General features: G+C 44.5%; 4 protein-coding genes across 4 annotated transcripts in view; all 4 read left to right on the top strand.

Moving 5' to 3' along the window:
• Nucleotides 1-22,639, top strand: part of LOC143150679 (uncharacterized) — a 100,982-nt gene that overhangs the window by 29,616 nt on the left and 48,727 nt on the right. The gene's annotated exons all lie outside the window — the stretch shown is intronic.
• Nucleotides 10,985-14,226, top strand: LOC143150323 (uncharacterized). The gene is made up of 3 exons (XM_076318508.1): nucleotides 10,985-11,068; nucleotides 11,195-11,289; nucleotides 11,366-14,226. Exons 1-3 carry the CDS (start codon nucleotides 10,985-10,987, stop codon nucleotides 12,951-12,953), a joined length of 1,767 nt encoding a protein of 588 aa, XP_076174623.1. The 3' UTR covers nucleotides 12,954-14,226.
• LOC143150509 (uncharacterized) lies at nucleotides 14,264-16,789 on the top strand. Its single transcript, XM_076318840.1, has one exon. The coding sequence runs from the start codon at nucleotides 14,265-14,267 to the stop codon at nucleotides 16,785-16,787; it is 2,523 nt and encodes an 840-aa protein (XP_076174955.1). The 5' UTR covers nucleotide 14,264; the 3' UTR covers nucleotides 16,788-16,789.
• Nucleotides 18,419-21,289, top strand: LOC143150516 (uncharacterized). Its single transcript, XM_076318853.1, has one exon. It carries the CDS (start codon nucleotides 18,420-18,422, stop codon nucleotides 20,013-20,015), a length of 1,596 nt encoding a protein of 531 aa, XP_076174968.1. The 5' UTR covers nucleotide 18,419; the 3' UTR covers nucleotides 20,016-21,289.

Genomic DNA, 22,639 nt, shown 5'->3' with positions numbered 1-22,639 from the left:
TTCATTAAAACCTCTTCAGAGACTCTTCAATACTCGCTATATATATACTTTGCCATGTTCCTCTGTTCGTATCCCCCTCCTTTCGTGAACACGTGATAAACATTTAAAATCTCCGATAACGTAAGAATAAACGGGATGTCGAATGGTAGAGAAGCGGTTCTGAGAACAATCATGTCCATCTATCAATTTTGTTTCTTTTATTTGAGTTTGTCGATCCTCTGCTACGGCTGACTAAGTCAATGGATGTTTCAGGATGTCAACGATTGCGGAAACGCCTTCTACACAGAACCCACCGCAACCACTTTTTATAGAATGTAACGGAGCTCCTTTCTTGGACCAGGACGACGTGCCGATAGAAATTAAGAGTCCTCCGCCTTCCGACGACGACGATGACAATAGTATGCAGTACAATCCGGAAAGAAACTATGGTGATATTGCTAACGAACGGACGATGAACGAGCAAAGTGCGAGCGTCATCAATCCGAACTTGTATCTCTATCAAACGAAGTATTGTTCACTGCCGAATAAAGCAAACGATGGTCTGTTACTGAGAGTGACCACTAATTCGCTACCGACCGAAATTGTCAACGATTATTCTTGCATGAACAAAGCATCGACACCCTTGATGCCAGTCAGAGCTTCGTTAACACCACAAAACACAGGAATATTCCGACCGGTCGAAGTTCAAAAAGAGACAGGATTGAACATCATTAAGAATGTTCTGATACCTATCAAAGGTATCGACGGAACAGTGTCGTACGAGCTGAAGAACATCGGTGTGAGGATCAATCCCGAGAAGAAGCCTAAGCAACCGCCCGTTAAACGTTTACCGATCATGATAATCAACCCTACGTTACCCAAACCAGTGACAACCACGGGAAAAGACGGAAGACTCGAAGACAAGGGACTGAAAAAGACGGAGACGAAAGGTGGAATCGTGGAGGAAGAAGATTCGACGAAGAAGGACGAGGATCGACGTTCACGCAACGTAGCAACTAGGGAACCTTCGAGAGACGAGGTGGATTCGATCTCGGGAAATATGCGAAACGTTTGTCCATCTTGTCACAAAAAGTTCACCAGCGATCACCTGATGTCCATGCATTTCGGCAAGATGCACAAAAACCACCATCGTTGCAAGACGTGTCAATACGTTTACGAGTCGAGGGACATCCTCGACGAACACGCGAAATTTCACGAGACGAACTCCGATCTGTTGGACAGTCCTACCTGTCGCAAGAAGTGCAAACGTATATGGAGACCGAAGAGGCACAAGAAACGCGAAACCAGTACCGTGGAACCGATCAGCGACGAGATCGAGGAAGCATTGACCTGCAACGATGCCAATAGCACCGCCTGTGACATCTGCGGCCGTGTACTCGCGACGAAGGGGTCCCTCTTTCGTCACAAGAAGAGCCACAATCCGACGAAACTCTATCTCTGCGATTACTGCGGGAAGAGTCTCAGCAGCGCGGAACACCTCAAGAAACACAGACGCATCCACACCGGCGAGAAACCGTACGTTTGCGACGTATGCGGTAAGGGTTTCACCGATTCGGAGAATCTCAGGATACACAGGCGGGTGCACACGGGCGAGAAACCTTACAAGTGCGATCAGTGTCCGAAAGCGTTCTCCCAGAGATCCACTCTGAACATCCACCGACGTAAACACACCGGTGAGAAACCGTACGCTTGCAAAATCTGCGAGCGCAGGTTCTCCTGTCAGGGTGATCTCACGACTCATCAGAAGTCGACCTGTGTTTAAGTTTGTGCGGGTGACTCACCTCGATGGTGAAACACTTACCGATCAGCCGAATCGCAGACAGTGGGTAAATGGACGTTCAGTGTCGTTGTTGGGGCAATCTACAGTTTGCGCACTGTACGGAATTAATTATCGTCGATTGAACGAAGTATCGACGAACGATGGGGAAACTTTGAAGAATTTTCGCGAATTTTTAGAACAGTTTTCTAGGTTTCGCTGTACTCGTTGACGGTGTCGATGTCACGGTACGGTGCATTTGCGAGCAATTGTATTATCTGTTAATGTTGCGTATCGGGTGCTTCCCAGAGCTTTTCGCACTGTCTTCTTTTCCTTCATCTTGTTTTTCTACTTTCTTCTTTTTTTTCTGTAGTAGATCGAACACCCCGGGGCGAATTATAGTTCTTCGTTGCGTCGTAATAATGTATCGCGACGTTGTTAGAAATTAGACCTTGGATTGTATTATCGTGTAATTGTTGTTACACCGTTTCCAAGCCGTAAAATAGAAATTCACTCCGACGAGGCGTAGATTGATATTGTTACAGTTGTGTACAGAGGCAAGGACCTTTCGAGATTTGTTCACCGAAAGAGAGCGAGACACGTCGACTGACAAATTTGTATTAAATGTCGTTATCGATACCCGTTATTACACGTTTAATAAAATAACAATGATTCACTGAAAACGAACGAAGCACGACCATTCTATGTGTTCCATCGATTAACTCATATTCATCCGTCACGTCTGAACAAGAGTGTATACATCCTTTCACAATCCTCGTTAGAAAAGACACGGTTCAATGTGACCATCCTATCGTTGTCCCCAATAAAGAAACCATCCAATGATTCTCGAAGAAAAAGTATCGACGATCTATGTGAATGCGTGTGACATGTTGAACCTGACGTTGTTGATTGCAGATCGGTAATTGTAGAACAAAAACTCAAATCTGAACGTCAAAGCTGAACCATTTTCTGCTCTCGAAGAACTATCAAATTGACCTATCGAACCCAAACAACTGACTGCTATGGAAGAGCAGGCGTATGCCCAAATATTTGGAGAAGCCTGGATCTTTGTTTAAGGATGTCCCATCAGCCTGGAAATTTGTTCAAGGAGTCGCTAACGAGCAAGAGAAAAAATGATGCACGATTGGAAGGATATTTACGAACGACCTTGGTAGTGTAAAGTACCAAAACCTTCTTCAGATGGACTGTACTCAGGGTGTATAAATTCAACCGTTCAGAGGAGAGGTCTGCGATCTTTGCAGGCAATTCAACGGAACATCACGATGGCGTATCGTTGCAAGCACACCGGAAGTCGTTCACCACCGTTTCTATTCCTCGAGAACATCGAGTATAAGCTTCAACACTTCTCGAGGCGTACGTTTTCAGGAAATCTCGAGTGTGAAACTGTTCAACGAACGATCGATGCGAACATTCGAAGGATGGTGTCAGGAATAGTTTCTCATAGTGAAATCGGAACTATCGAGGGTACAGGAGACTTAACATACTGCTCTCTTAACATTCAATATTCGTCACTTTGCAACGGAGAAACTTAAGTTACGCTTCGCTCGACTTTTATGTTCGTTTGCTCGTTACTCAAGATGTAAATCACTTTTCTAATGAATTATAATTGTTATTATTTATACACCACCCGGGTGATTAGAAATAAACGCGTTAGTTTTATTTTGAAACGTAATAATAGTTGCTGTCAAAACTGTCATTCGAAGATTCAAATGGGAAAAGAGTCGTGCATTTATTCGGAAAATTTGTTCACCGATTTCGAGAGACGTAAATCATGGCATCGTTACTGGTAAGCGTTTAATCAGACGAGGATAGTATTTTTAACGTCTACCAGCAACGATGCACATACTTTTAGCATTATCAAAATCGCTACGAAACTTGAAGATGTACGATCAAATAAGTTAATCTAAGGTACAGTGAATATCTGAAAATATTCAAAGTGAAAATGAGAAGCCAGTGAGTTCTCGAGGCGAGTTCAGCCAATTGCACAACGATTGTAAGAGAACGTAAACGATTCTTCGTAACTCGGATTCGTGACACGAATGCCGGTTGTTTTCGAAGCTGTGACGTTTATCGGTGTAAGTAGCAGTGATTGTAAATTTATACAAAGTTGAGAATCAAACTGTTTCGGTACGATCATCGACAGATCCGTCGCCTGTACCGAATTCTTTGTTCCTTGAATTAAACCCTTTTCAGGAATTGTTCAATACTCGCTGTACACGTACCGTATCTCCCCCACGTTCGTCTCCCCTCCTCTCGTGAACACGTGACTAACAATTAAGATCAATGATAACGTAAGAATAAACGAGACGTCGAATGGTTCGGAAGCTGTTCCGTGAACTATCGTACCCACGTCTATCAATTTTGTTTCTTTTATTTGAGTTTGTCGATCCTTTGCTGCGGCTGACTAAGTCAATGGATGTTTCAGGATGTCAACGATTGCAGAAACGCCTTCTACACAGAACCCACCGCAACCACTTTTTATAGAATGTAACGGAGCTCCTTTCTTGGACCAGGACGACGTGCCGATAGAAATTAAGAGCCCTCCGCTCTCCGATGACGACGATGACAATAGTATGCAGTACGATCTGGAGAGAAACTTTGACGATATTGGTAACGAACGAACGACGAATCAGCGAATTGCGAGCACCATCAATCAGAACTTGTACATAGATCAAACGAATTACTGTTCGTTACCAAGCAAAGTTAACGACTCTCTGTTACTGAGAGTAGCCACTAATTCGCTACCGACCAAAGTTGTCAACGATTACTCTTGCATAAACACAGCATCGACACCGTTGGTACCAGTCCGAGCATTGGTAACGCCCCAAAGTATGGGCATATTCCGACCGGTCGAAGTTCAAAGAGAGACAGGATTGAACATCATTAACAACGTTTTGATACCCATCCAGGGTGTGGACGGGACAGTGTCGTACGAGCTGAAGAACATCGGTGTGAGGATCAATCCTGAACAGAAGAAACCGGAACAACCCATCAAACGGTTACCGATCATGATAATCAACCCTATGGTACCCAAACCAGTGACAACCACTAGTGGTAGAGACGAAAGGCTCGAAGAAAAAGAACCGCAAAGGAAGGTGAAGGAAGCTGAGTGCATAGGACCTCGTAAAGACACGGTGGACAAGGAGGAAGAACATTTGGACGAACTACCGACGAACGAAACATCGAAAGACAAAGAGGACATATTGGAGAATCTTCAAAGCGTTTGTCCGTCTTGTCACAAAAGATTCTCCAGTGATCACCTGATGGGCAGGCATTTCGGCAAGATGCACAAGAATCATTATCGCTGCAGGAGGTGTCAGTACATTTACGAATCGAAGGACATACTCGAGGAACATTCCAAGTTTCACGAGAGGAGGTCCAATCTGTTGGAGTGTCCGTTCTGTCACAAGAAGTACAAACACATGTGGGGACTGAAGAGGCATCAGGTACGCGCCCACAGCACCGTGGAACCGAAAGCGATATGCAACGAGGGCGAGGAGGCTAACTTGGTGTGCAACGAGGAGTGCCAGAATCAAAAGTTGAATCGGTTACGTACGAAAAGTTACGCTTGTCCTTACTGCGAGAACGCTTACCCGGAGTACTCCCACCTGATGGCCCACGAGCGTCTCACCCACGGTATACAGGAGAAAGGACCGAAGAAGTTCAGATGCAAGATCTGCAAGAGGTACTATCGCAACGAGAGCAATCTTCGTCGTCACTCCAGGGCACACGAGCGAAGTTTCTTCTGCGACGTGTGCGGCGGTGAATTTATGAGCAAGCAGTCGATAAAGTTGCACATGAGAAAGCACACCGGTGAGAAACCGTACAAGTGCAAAGTCTGCTCGAGAACCTACGCTCAGATAAGCGTGCTCAGGGTACACACGCTCACGCACACCGGGGAGAGGCCGTACGTGTGCAATATCTGCGGGCAGAGGTTCACTCAACGGAGCAGCATGATGATACATCATCGTAAGCATCCCGGGAATCATCCACCGCCACCCCGCGTCTCTCTGATCAGTCTTGAGAACAACGCGGATTGAGTTTCACGATCGTTGAACGTCGTGAATCTTTCTTTAGAGCCAATCGTGAACATTCGATCGCTACCACCGGTGTGAATTTCGAAAGGAACGTTGCGATGATCAGTGCTTACAGTGAAAAACAGAACTAACGAGGAGAATCGATCGTTTGATGTAATTCCGTTCTTTGGTCCCTTTTTAATGTATTGCTGGAACAATCGATTATTTAACAGTATTCGTAACGTGCACCACCCCCGTTCGCCTTCGTTGGGCGTTTAACGTTCGATTGTTCGTATCGTTCGTCGCTACAATTGTAAGTTGTATTTGTAAAAGTGTATTCGTCATCGTTCGTATATTCTCGCATTGTCAATAACGATTGTTCCTTGTTCGTTTCCATTAATTAATGTGATATTTTTATAATTAAATAAAACTTTTGGCGCTCACTCGCACGATATTGTCCATTCGACTTGCAACGTCATCGTGTACGATTACATATTTTTTTTTTTTTAGTTCGTTCGTTACTCGTTCCTCCGTTGTATCCGAACGCAACATTGTGTCCAGGAGACGAATGATGTTTCGATTATTTATAAACTACAGCGTCGTAAAAGTTGTTCATCGAACCGAGAGGGTATTAAATATTGCGTCGTTACCGATGGACATTTCATTACACAGAGTTTCAATTTTGAACACTCGCTCGTACCGTTACGCAATCTTGCATAGAAATTGATGATGTACAGAACACGATGAAATCGAATAAAAGATTACCGTAAAATATGTAGCAAGCAACAGGATATCTGTAACAATGTCACAGTACAAATAGAAAACGGATAGTCCTTTGATCGAATTTCACGTCTGTTTTGACAGACTGTGATCGAGATTTTTTTTTTTTTTTAAATACGATTCGAAGTAAAGTCATTGTCGTTGGTTGTTCTAGAAGTTGTAACGTTTATCCTTGTAAGTAGCTCAATTGTAAATTTATATCGGACGAAGAGTGTAGTTACCTTCCTCGGACCGAATCACGTTTGTTCCTTTGATCGATTCTTCGTTAGAAATCGAAGAACGCTAACCGTGCAAAGTAGAGTACCTTCCCACTGGTTTCCCCTCCTCTCGAAAATAGATACGTAACTAATCGCTAAAAACCTAATAACAATGTACCAATAAACGAGACGTCGAGTATCGTAAAACTGTTCGCCGAGAACAATTGTACCACGAATCAATTTGCGCTAATATATTTGATCGTGTTGTGTTTTTTCCTTGGGCTGACTGAGTCAATGGATGTTTCAGGATGCCAACGATCGCAGAAACGTCTACCACACAGAATCCACCACAACCACTTTTTATAGAATGTAACGGAGCTCCATTATTGGACCTGGACGAAATGCCAATTCGAATTAAGGCCCCCCCAGAATCCGATGACGATGACGACCATAGTGTGCAGTGCGATTTTGAAAGCAACTATGATGACGTTGTCATCGAACGGAAACCGAAAGCGGAGAACGCGACCATTAATGACGATTTGTTTCTAGGTGAAACGAATTATTGTTCGTTGCCAGACAAATTCAACGATGATTACTTACCGACCGGAATCTCCACCGATTTGCTGGCCACTGGTGATTATTCCACGTCAAAGATTAAAGAGGAACCGTGCTCGAACGTGGCTCACGTCACGGATCCGATAACGTCGCAAACCACGAGCACGTTCGGTCCGATCGAAGCTAAGAACGAGACAGGACCGAAAGTTTCCGAATCGGTGTTCGACGAGGTTAAAGACCACGAGGTGCACACCAATCCAGACCTGAGAAAGACCCCGAGAAAGAGAAAGAGCAAGTCGTTGTCGTCCAGGGCAATCAGACCGATATTACCTAAACCGACGATAGGTAAGAACGGAGCGATCGCGAGCACGGAAGAGATCGATGTCCAGAAAACGCAAGATGCCATCGAGGGCGTTGCAGCAGCAGAGGAGAAACAGTCGACCAAGAAGAAACGAAAGAAATCGGATTGCGCGCCAGCGACAGAGACGTCCAAGGACGACGTGGAGCTGATATTCGAGAGTCCCCGTAGCGTTTGCCCGTTCTGTCACAACAGCTACCCGAGCGAGCACGCGATGGACACGCATTTCCGTAAAATGCACAAGAACCATTACCGTTGCAAGAAGTGCCAGTACATATACGAGTCGCAGGACGCCCTCGACGAACACTTCCAGATACACGAAACGAACACGGCGTTGTTCGAGTGCACCACCTGTCACAAGAAGTACAAACAGATCTGGGGTTTGAAACGTCACCAGATACGCGCCCACAGCACCGAGGAACCGGAACCGATCTGCAACGAGACCGAGGACCACGTGTTGTGCAATTGCGAGACCGGTTGCCGTAGGGCAAATCGGGTACAACCGAAGACCTACGCGTGCCGTTACTGCGAGAACACTTACCCCCAGTATTTCTACGTGGTTGCCCACGAGCGTCTCACTCACGGTGTACAGGACAAAGGACCGAAGAAGTTCAAGTGCACCGTGTGCAAAAAGTGTTTCCGTAGCGAGGTGAATCTTCGCGTACACGCCAGGGCTCACGAGCGGAGCTTTTTCTGCGACGAGTGCGGCAAAGAATTCCGGGAGAAGTTTCTACTCAAGTCGCACATCCGTAAGCACACCGGTGAGAAACCGTACCAGTGCAAAGTTTGCTTGACGCGTTACACCGAGTTGAGCGTGCTCAGAGTCCACAGGCTCACCCATACGGGCAAGAGGCCCTACGTGTGCAATATCTGCGGACGGAGTTTCACGCAACGGGGTAGCATGATGATACATCATCGCAAACACCCTGGTAATCATCCACCCCCGCCACCCGTGTCGCTCGCGAGCCTCGAGAGCGTTGGGAATTAACTGTGACGGTTTTTATTAACTGTGGGTACACTTCCAGACGTTCACCAAGCGGAGGTGACCGATACGAACTCGAAGGGACACGAAACACGTGCGTCGGGAAGAAATGTATTCGGTGGCGTTCATCGTGTTACTCGATTCAATCTTATCGTTGGTTTCCACGTATCGATGATCGTAGAACGTTGTATAGAATTGCGCGGGACTTGGTTGCTGTTTTAAGTTCGTTCGTTCGTACAATTACTCGAAGCACAAATTATTATATTTACGAAGCGGTAATCCGCATCTTTTACATGTTTTATTCGTTTCGCTTCTCGAATCGTTTCGTGGAGAGTTATTATCGTTTATCGATGTCGCGTTGTTACAATTTCAATAAAATATCGCATCGTGCAATTTATGGATAGTCGTTGAACTTTTGGTACGTTGTTGCGCATTGTTCGTTCTACGGCGTTTCGATCGAGTGTTTTTGTTTTCTGGTTCTTAATGGGAGTATCGTTACGTATAAGAGACGCTCGACAAAGTGTTCTTTCCAATTGTTTATAAACTGCAGCATCGTAGAGTTTGTTCGTCTAACTGAACAGGTATTAAGCACTTCACGTACCTATAAGTACTCGTTATTGATAAATATTTGATTACACACACGTTCGCTTTTATCACCGAAAAAGATATACTCCTAGCCATTGCGCATTTCACGTAACACTTGAAGATGTACAAAACAATGAAATCAAATAAACGGTTATTATGTAATAGAGTAAATGTTAGACTCTTCGCGAGTCTTTCCTTGGGTCGGTAGTGTCGATGGATGTTTCAGGATGTCAACCTTCGCAGGAACACCTGTCGTACCGAATCCAGCACGATCAAATTTTTATAGCACGTAACGGACCTTTTTTTGGGCCTGAATGAAATACCAGTTCGAGTCAAGGCTCCTCCAGTTTCGACGACGAGGATAACTATAGCGTGCAGTGTAATTCTGAAGGCAGCTGTGATGTTATTCTTCGCAAAGGGAAACCAATAGAGAAAAGTACCAGACGAAAGGAATTATTGTACCTTGACACAGTTGATGATCAATTCTTATCAAATGGAATTAATATTAATTTATACTGCCAATCGAAATTGGAGATATGAAAGTGGAACAATGTTTGAACCAAGCACAGGAGCCATTGATACCTTCTATAGATCCAGTGACTGCACAATGGACTCGTGAATCCAGTAACTGCAACATGTTTGTACCAATTCAAGTGAAGGACGAAGCAGAATTGAATATGACCGACAACGTCCTAAAAATAGGACCTAGACAGGGTAAATGTGTGTCACGAAGTATATAACGATCTCGAACTGATGAATCCTCGAAATAAAACAGCCAACCACTGCCAATTAGGAGTATGAGACCCATTTTACCGAAATCAATAATAGGTTGAACGAAGAAGTTGCAAGAATTGAAGAGTAGTATCCAGAAATGCACGAGGATGGACTTGGAAGTATAGAAGTGCAGAAAACATGGGCGATGGTGAATAAAAAATACAATTATCGGAAAATACGTGCAACTGATAAAAAATATCAGAATAAATCATTCGAAACTAAAATTCAATCAGCACTGCCAAAACGTTGTACTCTGATCCAATGAGTCATGAACGTATCGCTCACAGAATTCTGAACAAACGACTCGAGGAATTTTTATGCAACATCTGTAAAGGGTTCTTAACCGAAGAGAGTTGTCTCCGATACGTGACAAGGGATTTGAAGAGAGGTACCATCTGTGAAAGCATAAGGGCAAAAAATTATAGCAGTACTCTTCTACACGAGGGAACAGAGCTTACGTGTGCAATATTTGTGGTTTCATTCAGCGGATCAGCTCGATGATCGATCGTCCCAAGCATCCAGGGAATCATCCACCATCTCCTTCTCTATCGTCTCCAAGATTCGAGAGTGTTGCAAGTTAGCTGTAACGAGTTCTTCGGCGAGTTCATTTTGTATCATTTGTGAAGTGAAACATGTTCTCAGTCGTAAATGACTATCGTCGAAGGGATGTGAAATGGGTGCGGCGAAAAGTGCTCAAAGTGGTACAGAACTCTAACTAAAAAGCATCGATCTTTTAACAGAGTTCTTTCGTTTGTTACCTTCTACCGTGTTACATGGAACGTCGACCGTGAAACATTATAATATTACTGCCCCGAGAACAAATTGTAATTGCAAAGTTCGAACGCCCGTCGTCGTTTACGTAGTTTCTTAATGTCAAGAACGATTATTTTCCATCGGTGTTGTACACGATTATGTTCATTTCCAAACGTTGAATTGTTATAATTCAATAAAAGGTTCGCCATGCAATTCATAGATACTCACCCGATAAACTTGCAACGGTATTGTACGTTATTTATTCTAGACATTGAGGATAACGCTACATTTGTAAGGGATGGTTTGGAAGAGTGACGTTTAAATTGTTCGTAAACTGCATCGCCATAGACTTTTCTTTATCCAGTGGATAAATATTAATTACCGCCTGGTTATCGGCAAACACTCGATTACACACAGTATCACATCTACCACCGTGAACGATACACTCTGAACCGTCACACATTTCACAGAACACTTAAGAATGTACAAGACACAATGAGCTCGAATAAACGGTTATTATAAATTATAGTAAATATCAGACTCTTCTTGAGTCTTTCCTTGGGCTGACAGTGTCAATGGATGTTTCAGGATGCCAACGAACGCAGAAACGCCTACTACAATCAAACGACCGCAACCACTTTTTATAGAATGTAACGGACCTTTTTTGGGCCTGGATGATATGCCAGTTCAAATTAAGGCTCCTCCAGTTTCCGATGACGAGGATACCCGTAGCGCGGAGTACGATTTCGAAGGGAACTACAATGATACCGCCGACGAAACGAAATCGAATGGGGAAAATGCGAGAGGCATTGATAACACGAGTCTAGGCGAAAGGGATCGTCCATCGACGAACAAACCTAAAGACGATTTATTACCAAGTGGACTCGGAAAGATCAAAGAAGAACCCTGTACGAGCCCAACACCAACGCCCTCGGTTACGAATCCGGTAACACAACCAACGAGTATGTTTGTTTCAGTTCCAGTTAAGAGCGAGACAGAATCGAACGTCGTTAACAACGTTCCGATATCCGGACAGGATGGAAACGAATCGTCTCGCAACATCGAGAACGTTGGATCGCGTATCAATCCCGACCAGACACAGCCTCGAAGAAACACCGATGTACCAACGACACCCGTAAGAAAAATGCGACCCATTCTACCCAAGCCGATAATAGGTCTGAACGGTGAGATCGTGAGGCTCGAAGGATTCGATGCACGAATGGAAGAAGAAAGAAACGAAGATGTTGCACGCGCGAAGGAGAAAGCGATGAAAAAGAAGAGGCTCGATTGTCAGAGAACAACGTTAACGGACACCTCGGAGAACGATTTGGAAACGGTGTACGAGAAACTCCGCGCGGTTTGCCCTTACTGCCACAACACTTACTCGAGCGAGCGAGTGATGAACACACATTTTCGTAAATACCACAAGAATCATTACCGTTGCAAGAAGTGTCAATACATATACGAATCGCAGGCGATACTCGACGAGCATTACAAAGTTCACGAGAAGAAGTCGAATCTGTTGCAGTGCAACTCGTGCAAGAACAGGTACAAGCATATGTGGGGTTTGAAACGTCACCAGATACGAGCGCACAGCACCGTGGAACCGAAAGCGATACGGAACGAGAACGAGGACGGTGGTATGATCTGCGAGCACGAGTGCCAGAATCAAAAGATCAATCGGCTGCGAACGAAGACGTACGCCTGCCAGCACTGCGAGAACGCTTACCCGGCGTATTCACATCTGGTGGCGCACGAGCGCATCACACACGGTATACTGGACAAACGTCCGAAGGAGTTCAGGTGCAACGTGTGCAAGGGTTACTACATAAGCGAGGAGAGTCTACGTCGTCACGCGGAGTACCACGAACGGAGCTTCACATGCAACGACTGTGGCAGGGAGTTCCGCGAGAAGGATCACCTCAGGAAACACATACGCAAGCACACCGGGGAGAAACCGTATCAGTGCAAAGTCTGCTTCAGACGTTACGCTCAATTGGGTGTGCTCAGGGTGCACAAGCTCACCCATACGGGAGAACGGCCATACGTGTGCAATATCTGCGGGCGTAGTTTCACTCAACGGAGCAGCTTGATGATTCATCATCGTAAGCACCCGGGGAATCACCCACCGCCGGCTCGTGTCTCCCTCGCGAGTCTCGTCAATGTTGGGAAATAGTTCGAACGGTGCCAACGCGTTGAGTATACTTTTGAGTCGGTTGTGCAGTGAATGTACCCTCGTCTCGATCGATCTCCGACACGAACTCGAATGAGACGCGTGGTGTGTTCGCGTGAACGTGTGCACCACCCTGGTAACGAAATCACGAGAGAGACACGTTGATCGCTCGATGGAATATTCTATATTTGCGTTTCCTCTGACCGTGACGCTTGAAATAACCGACGATCGCGGAATAATGTTAATTGGTATTGTGTGTCGGACTTCGTTGCACGTTTATAAGTTCGATCGCTCGTATCGTTGCCACGAGCACAAATCGTATTTAGATAAAGTCTTTCTTCGTCGCGTCGTTTACGTATTTTTGCAATATCGAGGATGAATATTTTCGGTTCGTTTCGGAAAGAGTTATTTTTATATACAGATATCGTATTGTTGTAATCGAGCACAAAGGTTCGTCGTGCAATTTAAGATAATCGACCGTTACACTTACCCGCTATTGTGTACCGTTAATTCGTAATCGCATTTCGTGTACGTACAGTTTTTTTTGTTACACCGTTACGTAGAGAGTAGTGTTAATTATAAGGAATCCCGATGGAGAGTGACGCTTCAATTATTTATAAACTGCAGCGTCACAGCAATCGCTTACCTAACTGAATAAATATTAAATACTGCGTCATTATCGATAACGATTTAATTACGCAAACTTTCACATTCACCAACGACGAAGGTATACTCCTAGACGTTACACGTTTCACGCGAAACTGAACGATGTACAGAACACGGTGAAACGAAATAAATTATTATACGCAAAAAAGAAAAAAAAAAAAAACGATCGATTCCGGAACATCTACAATATCGGTGACGTACGAATAGAAGTAAAACTGTCCGCTGTTTCTAAACGTCTCGCAGCATCGTTATCGTTGGCTCTTTCGGAAACTAATATTTAACGACGCCAACAACGCTGACTGTCAATTTACACTATTGGTGAGAAATGACAATTTTTTCAGTGAAAATCTTCGAGTGCGTCGCTCCCTACGAGTCTGTTTCGTTGTTTCGATCGTATCCACCTCGAACGTAATCGCACGATCACACGCTATATGAATTACAATCTCTGTCCACTGATTCTTCTCTTCTCTCCTTTTAAGATACGTAACTAACCGCCAAATTCTACAATAACATACGAATAAACGAGCAGTCGTATAGCATAGAAGTGTTTCTGAGAACAAACTTAATAACGTGAAACAATCTTTCTTTCATTTATTTGAGTTTATTGTGTTTTTCCCTTGGGCTGACTGAGTCAATGGATGTTTCAGGATGCCAACGATCGCAGAAACGCCTACTACACTGAACCGAGCACAACCACTTTTTATAGTATGTAACGGACCATTTATGGGCCTGGATGAAATGCCAGTACAAATTAAGGCTCCTCCAGTTTCCGATGACGAGGATACCCGTAGCGCGCAGTACGATTTTGAAAGCAGCTACGATGCTCCCGGTAACGAAGCAGAACCGAAAGAGGAAGATGCGAGCAGCATCAATGACACGAGTCCGGACGAACGGAATTATGGTTCCGTGGCGAGTCGAGTCGACGACGGACCGTTACCGAGTGGAACCGATACCGACTCGCTGCCGACCGTAGTTACGGAAATTAAAGAAGAGCCGTGTCCGAACCCAGCGACGAAGCCTTCGACACCGGTTACGGATCCGGTAACGACGAAATCTACGAATGTGTTTGTGCCAGTTCAAGTGAAGGACGAGACAGAATTGAACATTACCGACAACGTTCTGGTACCAAGACCGGAAACGACGAACATTAACGACAACGTTCTCGCAGCAAGACCGGATGGAGCAGTGCCGGTGTCCTGCAACATCAGGAACGTTGAGGTGCAGACCTATCCCGAAGTGACGATCCCTCGAAAGAAACAAGCCAATCCGTTACCAGTGAGGAGAATGAGACCAATTTTACCCAAACCGGTGATAGGTGCTAACGGAGAGGTCATGAGACTCGAGGACTATCATCTGGACATGCACGGTGACAGGGTCGAGGGCACAGAGGTGCAGGAAAGACGCGTGGCGATAAGTAAAAGGCACAATTATCAAAAGATACGCGTAACCGATACCTCGTATCAGAATGTACCGCCCATCTCCAACACGAATTACCAAAATATATCGCCCCTCTCCAATACGAATTACCAGAATATAGCGCCTCTTCCGAATACAAATTACCCGAGTATACCACCGTTCGCCAATACGAATTACCAGAGTATACCGCTTCTCACTAATACGAATTATACGAATATACAACTCTCGGCTAACACCAATTACCCGAACATGCCGCCCTTCGCTAACACCAATTACCAGAATATGACACCTCTCGCCAATACGAATTATCAGAACATAACACCGATCGCCAATACGAATTATCAGAACGTACCAGCGACCAATACGAATTATCCAAGTATACCTGTAACCGGTACGAATTATCAGAATGTATCGCCCGTCGGCAACGCGAAAAGTCAGAATACACCGCCTGTCGCTAACACGAAGGATCAGAAAGTATCCGGAACCGATAAGAGTTATCAGAAAACATCTTCCACCGATTCGAGTTATCAGAAAGTATCCGGGACCGATACGAGTTATCAGAAGGTATCGGGAACCGATGCGAGTTATCAGAAAATATCGGCGACCAGTTACCAGAAGATATCCGCAACCGGTGCGACTTATCAGAAAATATCCGCGACCTGTTACCAGAAAGTATCCGCGACCGATACCAGTTATCAGAAAATATCAGCGACCAGTTACCAGAAAATATCCGCAACCGATACCAACTACCAGAAACTATCTCCAACCGATACGAATCGTCAGAGTACACCGTCCGATATCAACACGAACGATCAGAGTGTATCAACGACCGATACGAGTTCTCAGAAAATACCTTCGAGCGATACGAGTTATCGGAACGTATCCGACACCGATACGGATTATCAGAATACACCGGACAACGAGGTGGAAACTGTGTTCGAGTGTCTTCCAACGGTTTGCCCTTACTGTCACAACTCGTACTCGAGCGCGCGCGGCATGAAATCCCATTTTCGTCAATTCCACAAGAACCATTACCTGTGCAAAAAGTGTCAGTACATTTACGAGTCGCAGGACATACTGGACGAGCACTACAAAGTTCACGAGAGGAAGTCGAATTTTCTGCAGTGCACCTCGTGCAAGAACAAGTACAAACACTCGTGGGGATTGAAGCAGCACCAGATACGGGCTCACAGCACCGTGGAACCGGAAGCGTTGTACGACGAGGGCCCGTTGTACTTCGATTGCGGTAAACGCAAACCGAATCGTTACATACCGAAGAAATACGCGTGCGAGTTCTGCGACAACATTTACCCGCAACATTCCCAATTGGTGGCCCACGGACGCATCACTCACGGGATCAAGGAGAAACCGAAGGAGTTCAAGTGCGAGATCTGCAAGGGTTACTACATCAGCGAGGAGAGCCTTCGCCGTCACCTCGAACGTCACGACCGTGTCTACACGTGCCACGACTGTGACATGGAGTTCAAGAGGAAGGACCTCATAAGGAAACACGTGCGCAAACACATGGGCGAGAAACCGTACAAGTGTAAGATCTGCAAGTCGCGGTTCACTCAACTCGGTGTACTCAGGGTGCACATACTCACCCACACGGGGAAGAGACCATACGAGTGCAATATATGCGGTCGTTGCTACACTCAACGGAGCAGCTTGATGATTCATCATCGGAAGCACCCGGGGCAGCACCCGCTACCGGCACGTGTCTCCCTTGCCAGCATTGTGAAAATTGAGAAATAGTCGTAACGATTCGACAGCGTGTGGTCGGGTACGTTTAGAGCCAGTTGTGATGTGACAGTGTTACTCGGTCGTGAACAACTATCCGTTGTGGACTCGAAGGGGATACCAGAGGAGCGACCAGGAAAGTGTTTACATTGAAACAGAACTCGCAAGACGTGTCGATCATTGGATGAAATTCGTCTTTTTTTTTCTCTTTTTTTTTTACGAATTCCTTTAACCGTGCTCCTTAAAGTAATCGTGTGTTATTGGTGGTGGGACTAATATCGATACCGGACGGTAATGTACAATTTTATATGAAATTATTTTGATACCTACACGAATGTAACGAAACAACGTATCGATTACTTCAAGCACGCACGTGCTGGCCGTTTTTTGTTTTACCGATACTTTCTTCAAGTCGAGACCAATATCGTATAAAGTTCCGATAGACATCGATGGCGATGTAAATAGATGAAAAGGAAGAAAGAATGTCTAATCGTCGTGCAATTAACCGTCGTACAGCTTCGAGTAATTACTTCACATATCACGATTTTTTTTAGATCGTAACTACTTGAAGTTGTATCCGTCAGCTTTTTACCTCTCGCGTCGTACGGATTAGATTTGATTTCTTATTTTTTTATACATTTACGACAGTGTGTCTATTCGGTATCGTACGATAGAGGCGTGTCGCTCAAGGTAATCGTTATGAGAATGTTGGTATCGAATTGTTTATACCAAATAACCAGAGATTTCGATACCAGTAAATGCTTTGGTATCAGTCCCATCAGTAATGAGTGTAGAAAGTTACGATATTACGTCTCACGGCACTTCATTGCGCTTTTCACATTGATTGTTCGTATTATTGCTCCATGCAACGAATCGTGTTTACAAAAAATTCAACCCCCCCCCCCCCACCCACCCACCCTCCCCCCATCGTTTATACATACTTTCGCATCGTTAAGACTGATCATCTACGGTTCGTATCATATCGAGTTATTTGCATTTAGTAACGTTGAATTGTCACAATTCAATAAAAGGTACGCATTACACGTTTTACCTAAGTTTGGCAAATATACAGAGCACAATTAAATCAAATTAATTGTTGTACTAATTATAGCGAATATCGAATTATTTAAAAGAATGGTGCTGTTCGAATAATAATGATATACAGTTGTTGGCTGTATTTTAAGATATTTTATGCCGTTTGTCGGAGAATGTAATCAAATCCCCTCGATACGATTCCCTTACACACCGTCGTTGTCGTTAACTGTTCCGGAAATTGTAATGTTTGTCCATGTCAGCAACATTAACAGTAAATTTTGAATTAAGTTAAAGGTGACATTTATTTTCAGCTACATCTCCAACAGGTCCATCGTTTGCCTCCCGTTTATATCGTTTCTTCCTTTAATTACATTCTCTTTGGAAATGGTTCGATGCACATTATGCAATTACAGTATCTGTTCGTTCGTTCGTTTCATTTTTCTTTCGAAACGCGTAACCGTTGAAATCTACGATAACGTACGAATAAACCAGATGTCGAATAGCATAGAAGTGATTCTGAGAACAATTAATACCGAGAAACAATCTTTCTTTCATTTATTTGAGTTTATTGTGTTCTTCCCTTGGGCTGACTGAGTCAATGGATGTTTCAGGATGCCAACGATCGCAGAATCGCCTACTACACAGAATCCAGCACAACCACTTTTTATAGAATGTAACGGACCTTATTTGGGCCTGGATGATATGCCAATACGAATTAAGGCACCTCCGGTATCCGATGACGAGGATAACCATAGTACCCGGTACGATTTTCAAAGCAACTATGACGATATCGCTAACAAACGGACACTAAAGGAAGAAGACACGAGCAGCGTTAACGATACAGTTCTAGGTGAAACGAATTATCGTTCGTTGACGAACGATGCTAAAAACGATTTGGTATCGAGCGGAATTATGACCGATTCGGCTCTGTTGACCGAAATTAAAGAGATCAAAGAAGAACCGTGTCCGAACTCACCGGAGACACAGTGGTGCGTGCCCGTCACTGATCCAGTACCACAATCTGCGAGCATGTTTGTGCCAGTCGATATTAAAAACGAGACAGACTCGTTTATCGCTGACAGCGATCGGTCACACCAACAAGATGGTTCGAAATCCCGCAACATTGGAACCATTGGAACGCAGAGGAATTCTGAGCAAACGAAATCTCGAAAAAAGAAAACCAAATCGTTACCAATGAGGAAGATGAGACCAATTCTGCCCAAACCGATAGTGAGTTCTAACGGAGAGATCATAAGGCTGGAAACGTTCGATTTAAAAATCTCAAAGGTGAACAGTGTAGAAAAGGAGAAGGAGCAGGTGATGAGAACGAAGAGACACGATTGTCAGAAACTACCCACCACGGATACACCGAGAGACGAAACGGGATCGTCGAATCTACGAACCGTTTGCCCGTACTGTCACAACACGTACTCCACCGAGAACGTGATGGACACGCATTTTCGTCGCATGCACAAGAATCATTACCGTTGCAAGAAGTGTCAGTACATTTACGAGTCGCAGGACATACTAGACGAGCACTACAAGCTTCACGAAAGGAACAGTACACCGTTGCAGTGCGCGTCCTGCAAGAACAAGTACAAACATCCGTGGGGGCTCAGGCAGCACCAGATACGTGCTCACAGCACCGTGGAACCGAACGCGATACCCGAGGAAGGTTCGATGTACTTCGAATGCGGTAGACGCAAGCCTAATCAGTACCGAAGGAAGACCTACACCTGCGAGTACTGTGACAACACCTACCCCCAGTACTCGCATCTGGTCGCTCACGAACGCATCACGCACGGTATACAGGACAAACGTTCGAAGGAGTTCAGGTGCAACGTATGCAAAAAGTACTTTTGCAGCGAGGAGAGCCTTCGTCGTCACGGCGAGTCTCACGAGCGTAGGTACACGTGCGATCATTGCGGCAAGAAATTCCGTGAGAAGTACATCCTTAAGTTGCACATACGAAAGCACACCGGCGAGAAACCGTATCAGTGCAAGGTGTGCTTCAGACGTTACGCCGAGTTGGGTGTACTCAGAGTGCACAAACTCACCCATACCGGGGAGAGACCGTACGTGTGCAACGTGTGCGGTCGCAGTTTCACTCAACGGTGTAGCATGATGATTCATTACCGCAAACACCCTGGAAATCATCCACCACCTGCTCCTGTCTCTCTGGCCAATCTCGATAGCGATGGGGATTAGTTCCAACCGTTCTTCGATCATCATTTTGTACATTGCACGAACATAGGAGTAGAAGTACTGTGTGTTTGAAACGATTCGTGTGGGCTCGAAAAGAGGGGTTAGGATAAGTGGATGCAGTGGCGTAGGACTGAGAAAACAAAATTGTGGCACGTATGATACAATTTTCCTGTTACACTTCTCTGCCTCGTGCGTCTCGAAATAACGACGATCATGCAATATTACCGTATACACATATTGTGCTTTTATGTTTGTTCGTTTCTATTACTGAAAACGTACGTCGTGTACATATGCATATACATATTTATACATGTGTCTGCAGAATAAGTTCAATCGTTATCGTTTACACATTTTCCCGTTGACGAGAGTGTTTTCGTTTCCGGTTCAATACGAACGAGGAACCCGGTAAGATTTTTATTTAACGATTCTGAAAGATTACATTCCTCCTTACCGGACTTCGTTGCGTTTTTAAAATCGATCGTTCGTGCATCATTGCTCCGAGCACAAATTTTATTTAGAACCGATTCAATCTTCATCGTTCGCATACTATCGCAATATCACGAATTTTAATTTCTTTCTCATCTTACGAAAGCGAAATCTTTTTTGTAATTTTTCACACGATCTCCTTGTTCCGTTGAATTTTTATAACCGTTATTGTGCATTATTAATTCGTGTATGCTCTTTGTGATATTGGGTGTATCATATTTGTAGGATGGATACAAGAACAATGCGTCGACTGTTGTTCGTAAACCGCAACGTTGTAGAATTTTTTTTCACCGCTCGGAAATGGTACGAAACACTGCGTCGCAATCGCTGAACATTCGAATTACAAACTGTTTCACGCTTACTATCGACGAAGACGTTGATCACGACTTTACACATATATATATATATTTTTTCCATAAAACTTGAAGATGTACAAAACACAATGATATCAAATGAACAATTGTTATTAAATATAGTAAATATCGGAACAAACGAGAGAACGACGCTGTTCAAGAGTAGGAAGTCATTAGTTACTAAGTGAGAATTTTATGAATTTTACGCCGATTTTTGGAGAATGTTGAGCGAGTTCCCTCGAACACGATCAGTGACGCGATCCTCAGTATTGATTGATCAAAAAAAAGAAAAGAAAAAAGAAAGAACTTTCACAGTTATCGACATAAGTACTAGTATTAATTGTAACTAAGTATTAAGTTGTGTACAAAATTACTTATGAATTTTCACAGATCCATCGGTTGTAGCGAATTCTTGGCTTTGGTAATTAAATGCTTTTTACGAGCTTTCCAAAACTTTCGCTATGTAATTTTACAATGTGCGCCCACACGATTCTCCCTCCCTCCCGGAAACATCTAACAAACCCCTGGGATCAAGAATAACACACGTAACAAAACGAACGAACACGTCGTGTAACGTAAAACGGTCCCGCGAACTAACGCGGCGAACATTAATTGATCCTTTTTTCTTTTTTTTTCTCTTCTGTTTACAATCATCGATCGATCCTTTCGTGCGACTTACTAAATGCATGGATGTTTCAGGAAGTCGACGATCGGAGAAACGCCTACTGCGCATAACAGGGTGCGACCATTTTTTATAAAATGCAACGGATCCCCTGTTTTGGACCAGGACGAATTACCGATACGAATTAAGGCACCCCCGATTTCCGACGAGGACGAGGATCACAGTATGCTGAGCGAGAGTGAAAGATATTACGACAACGATCACGGTAAACAGATACCGGAACCGGACAGTAAGATCGACGTTGACGATCATTTGTTTCTGAGTGAAGTGAAGTATCATGGATGGTCGGGGGTGAAGTGTGAATCGTCATCGTGCAGAGTAAGCGGTGACGATCCGTTGCCGAACGAAATTGGTGACGATTCTGCGACCAACGTGATCAAGGAAGAACCTATAGACACTGTGCCAACGGTACTGGTACCTGTCAGAGATCCGATAACGGGTGAAATTAAGAATATATTCGTACCGTTTGAGGTTAAAGACAAATCGGGACAGAACATTATTAAAAGCGTCCTTATACCCATCAAGGACGAGGATGGATCGGTGTCATACGAGATTAAGAAGGTGGTGGTGCCGATCAATCCCGAGCTGAGCTTGCTGCAAATGAAAAATACGCCGGTGCAGATCAAACACGGATCGATCGCGTCCGAAGTAAGCAAAAAGAGGGGACAACGGAAGAAAAGGCACAAAGAGGGGAAAGTACAAAGAAAGCGGAAGAGGGTGGTTATGCCGACCAATTACAAGCTGATCCTACCGAAAAGGAACAGCAAACCGTTGAAAATTGAAATCTCGTCCGAAGTGACGAATAAAGATAAACAGCAACAGGATAAAGGGCTCGAGGAGGAACGAGTAACGAGGGAACAGGAGAGAGTTGCAGTGTCGAGCGATCCAGAATCGAGTTTGTTAAGAAGGGACGATAAATCGTTGAAGACTCAGCTTGTAAAGGTTACATCCGAGAGGAATGAAGACGAGCAACAGGGGAACAAAAGACTCGAGGAGAAAGAAGTAACGAGGAAGCAGGAGAACGTTGCAACGTTGAACAATCCCGAGTCAAACTTGCCAAAAATAAACAGCAAACCGTTGCAGGTTATGATAGTGTCCATTGCACC

This window comes from Ptiloglossa arizonensis, chromosome 8 (genome assembly GCF_051014685.1).
Source record: "Ptiloglossa arizonensis isolate GNS036 chromosome 8, iyPtiAriz1_principal, whole genome shotgun sequence".
Taxonomy (NCBI): domain Eukaryota; kingdom Metazoa; phylum Arthropoda; class Insecta; order Hymenoptera; family Colletidae; genus Ptiloglossa; species Ptiloglossa arizonensis.
Note: the sequence above shows the minus strand (reverse complement) of the source record. Positions and strands in the feature narration are given on the sequence as shown.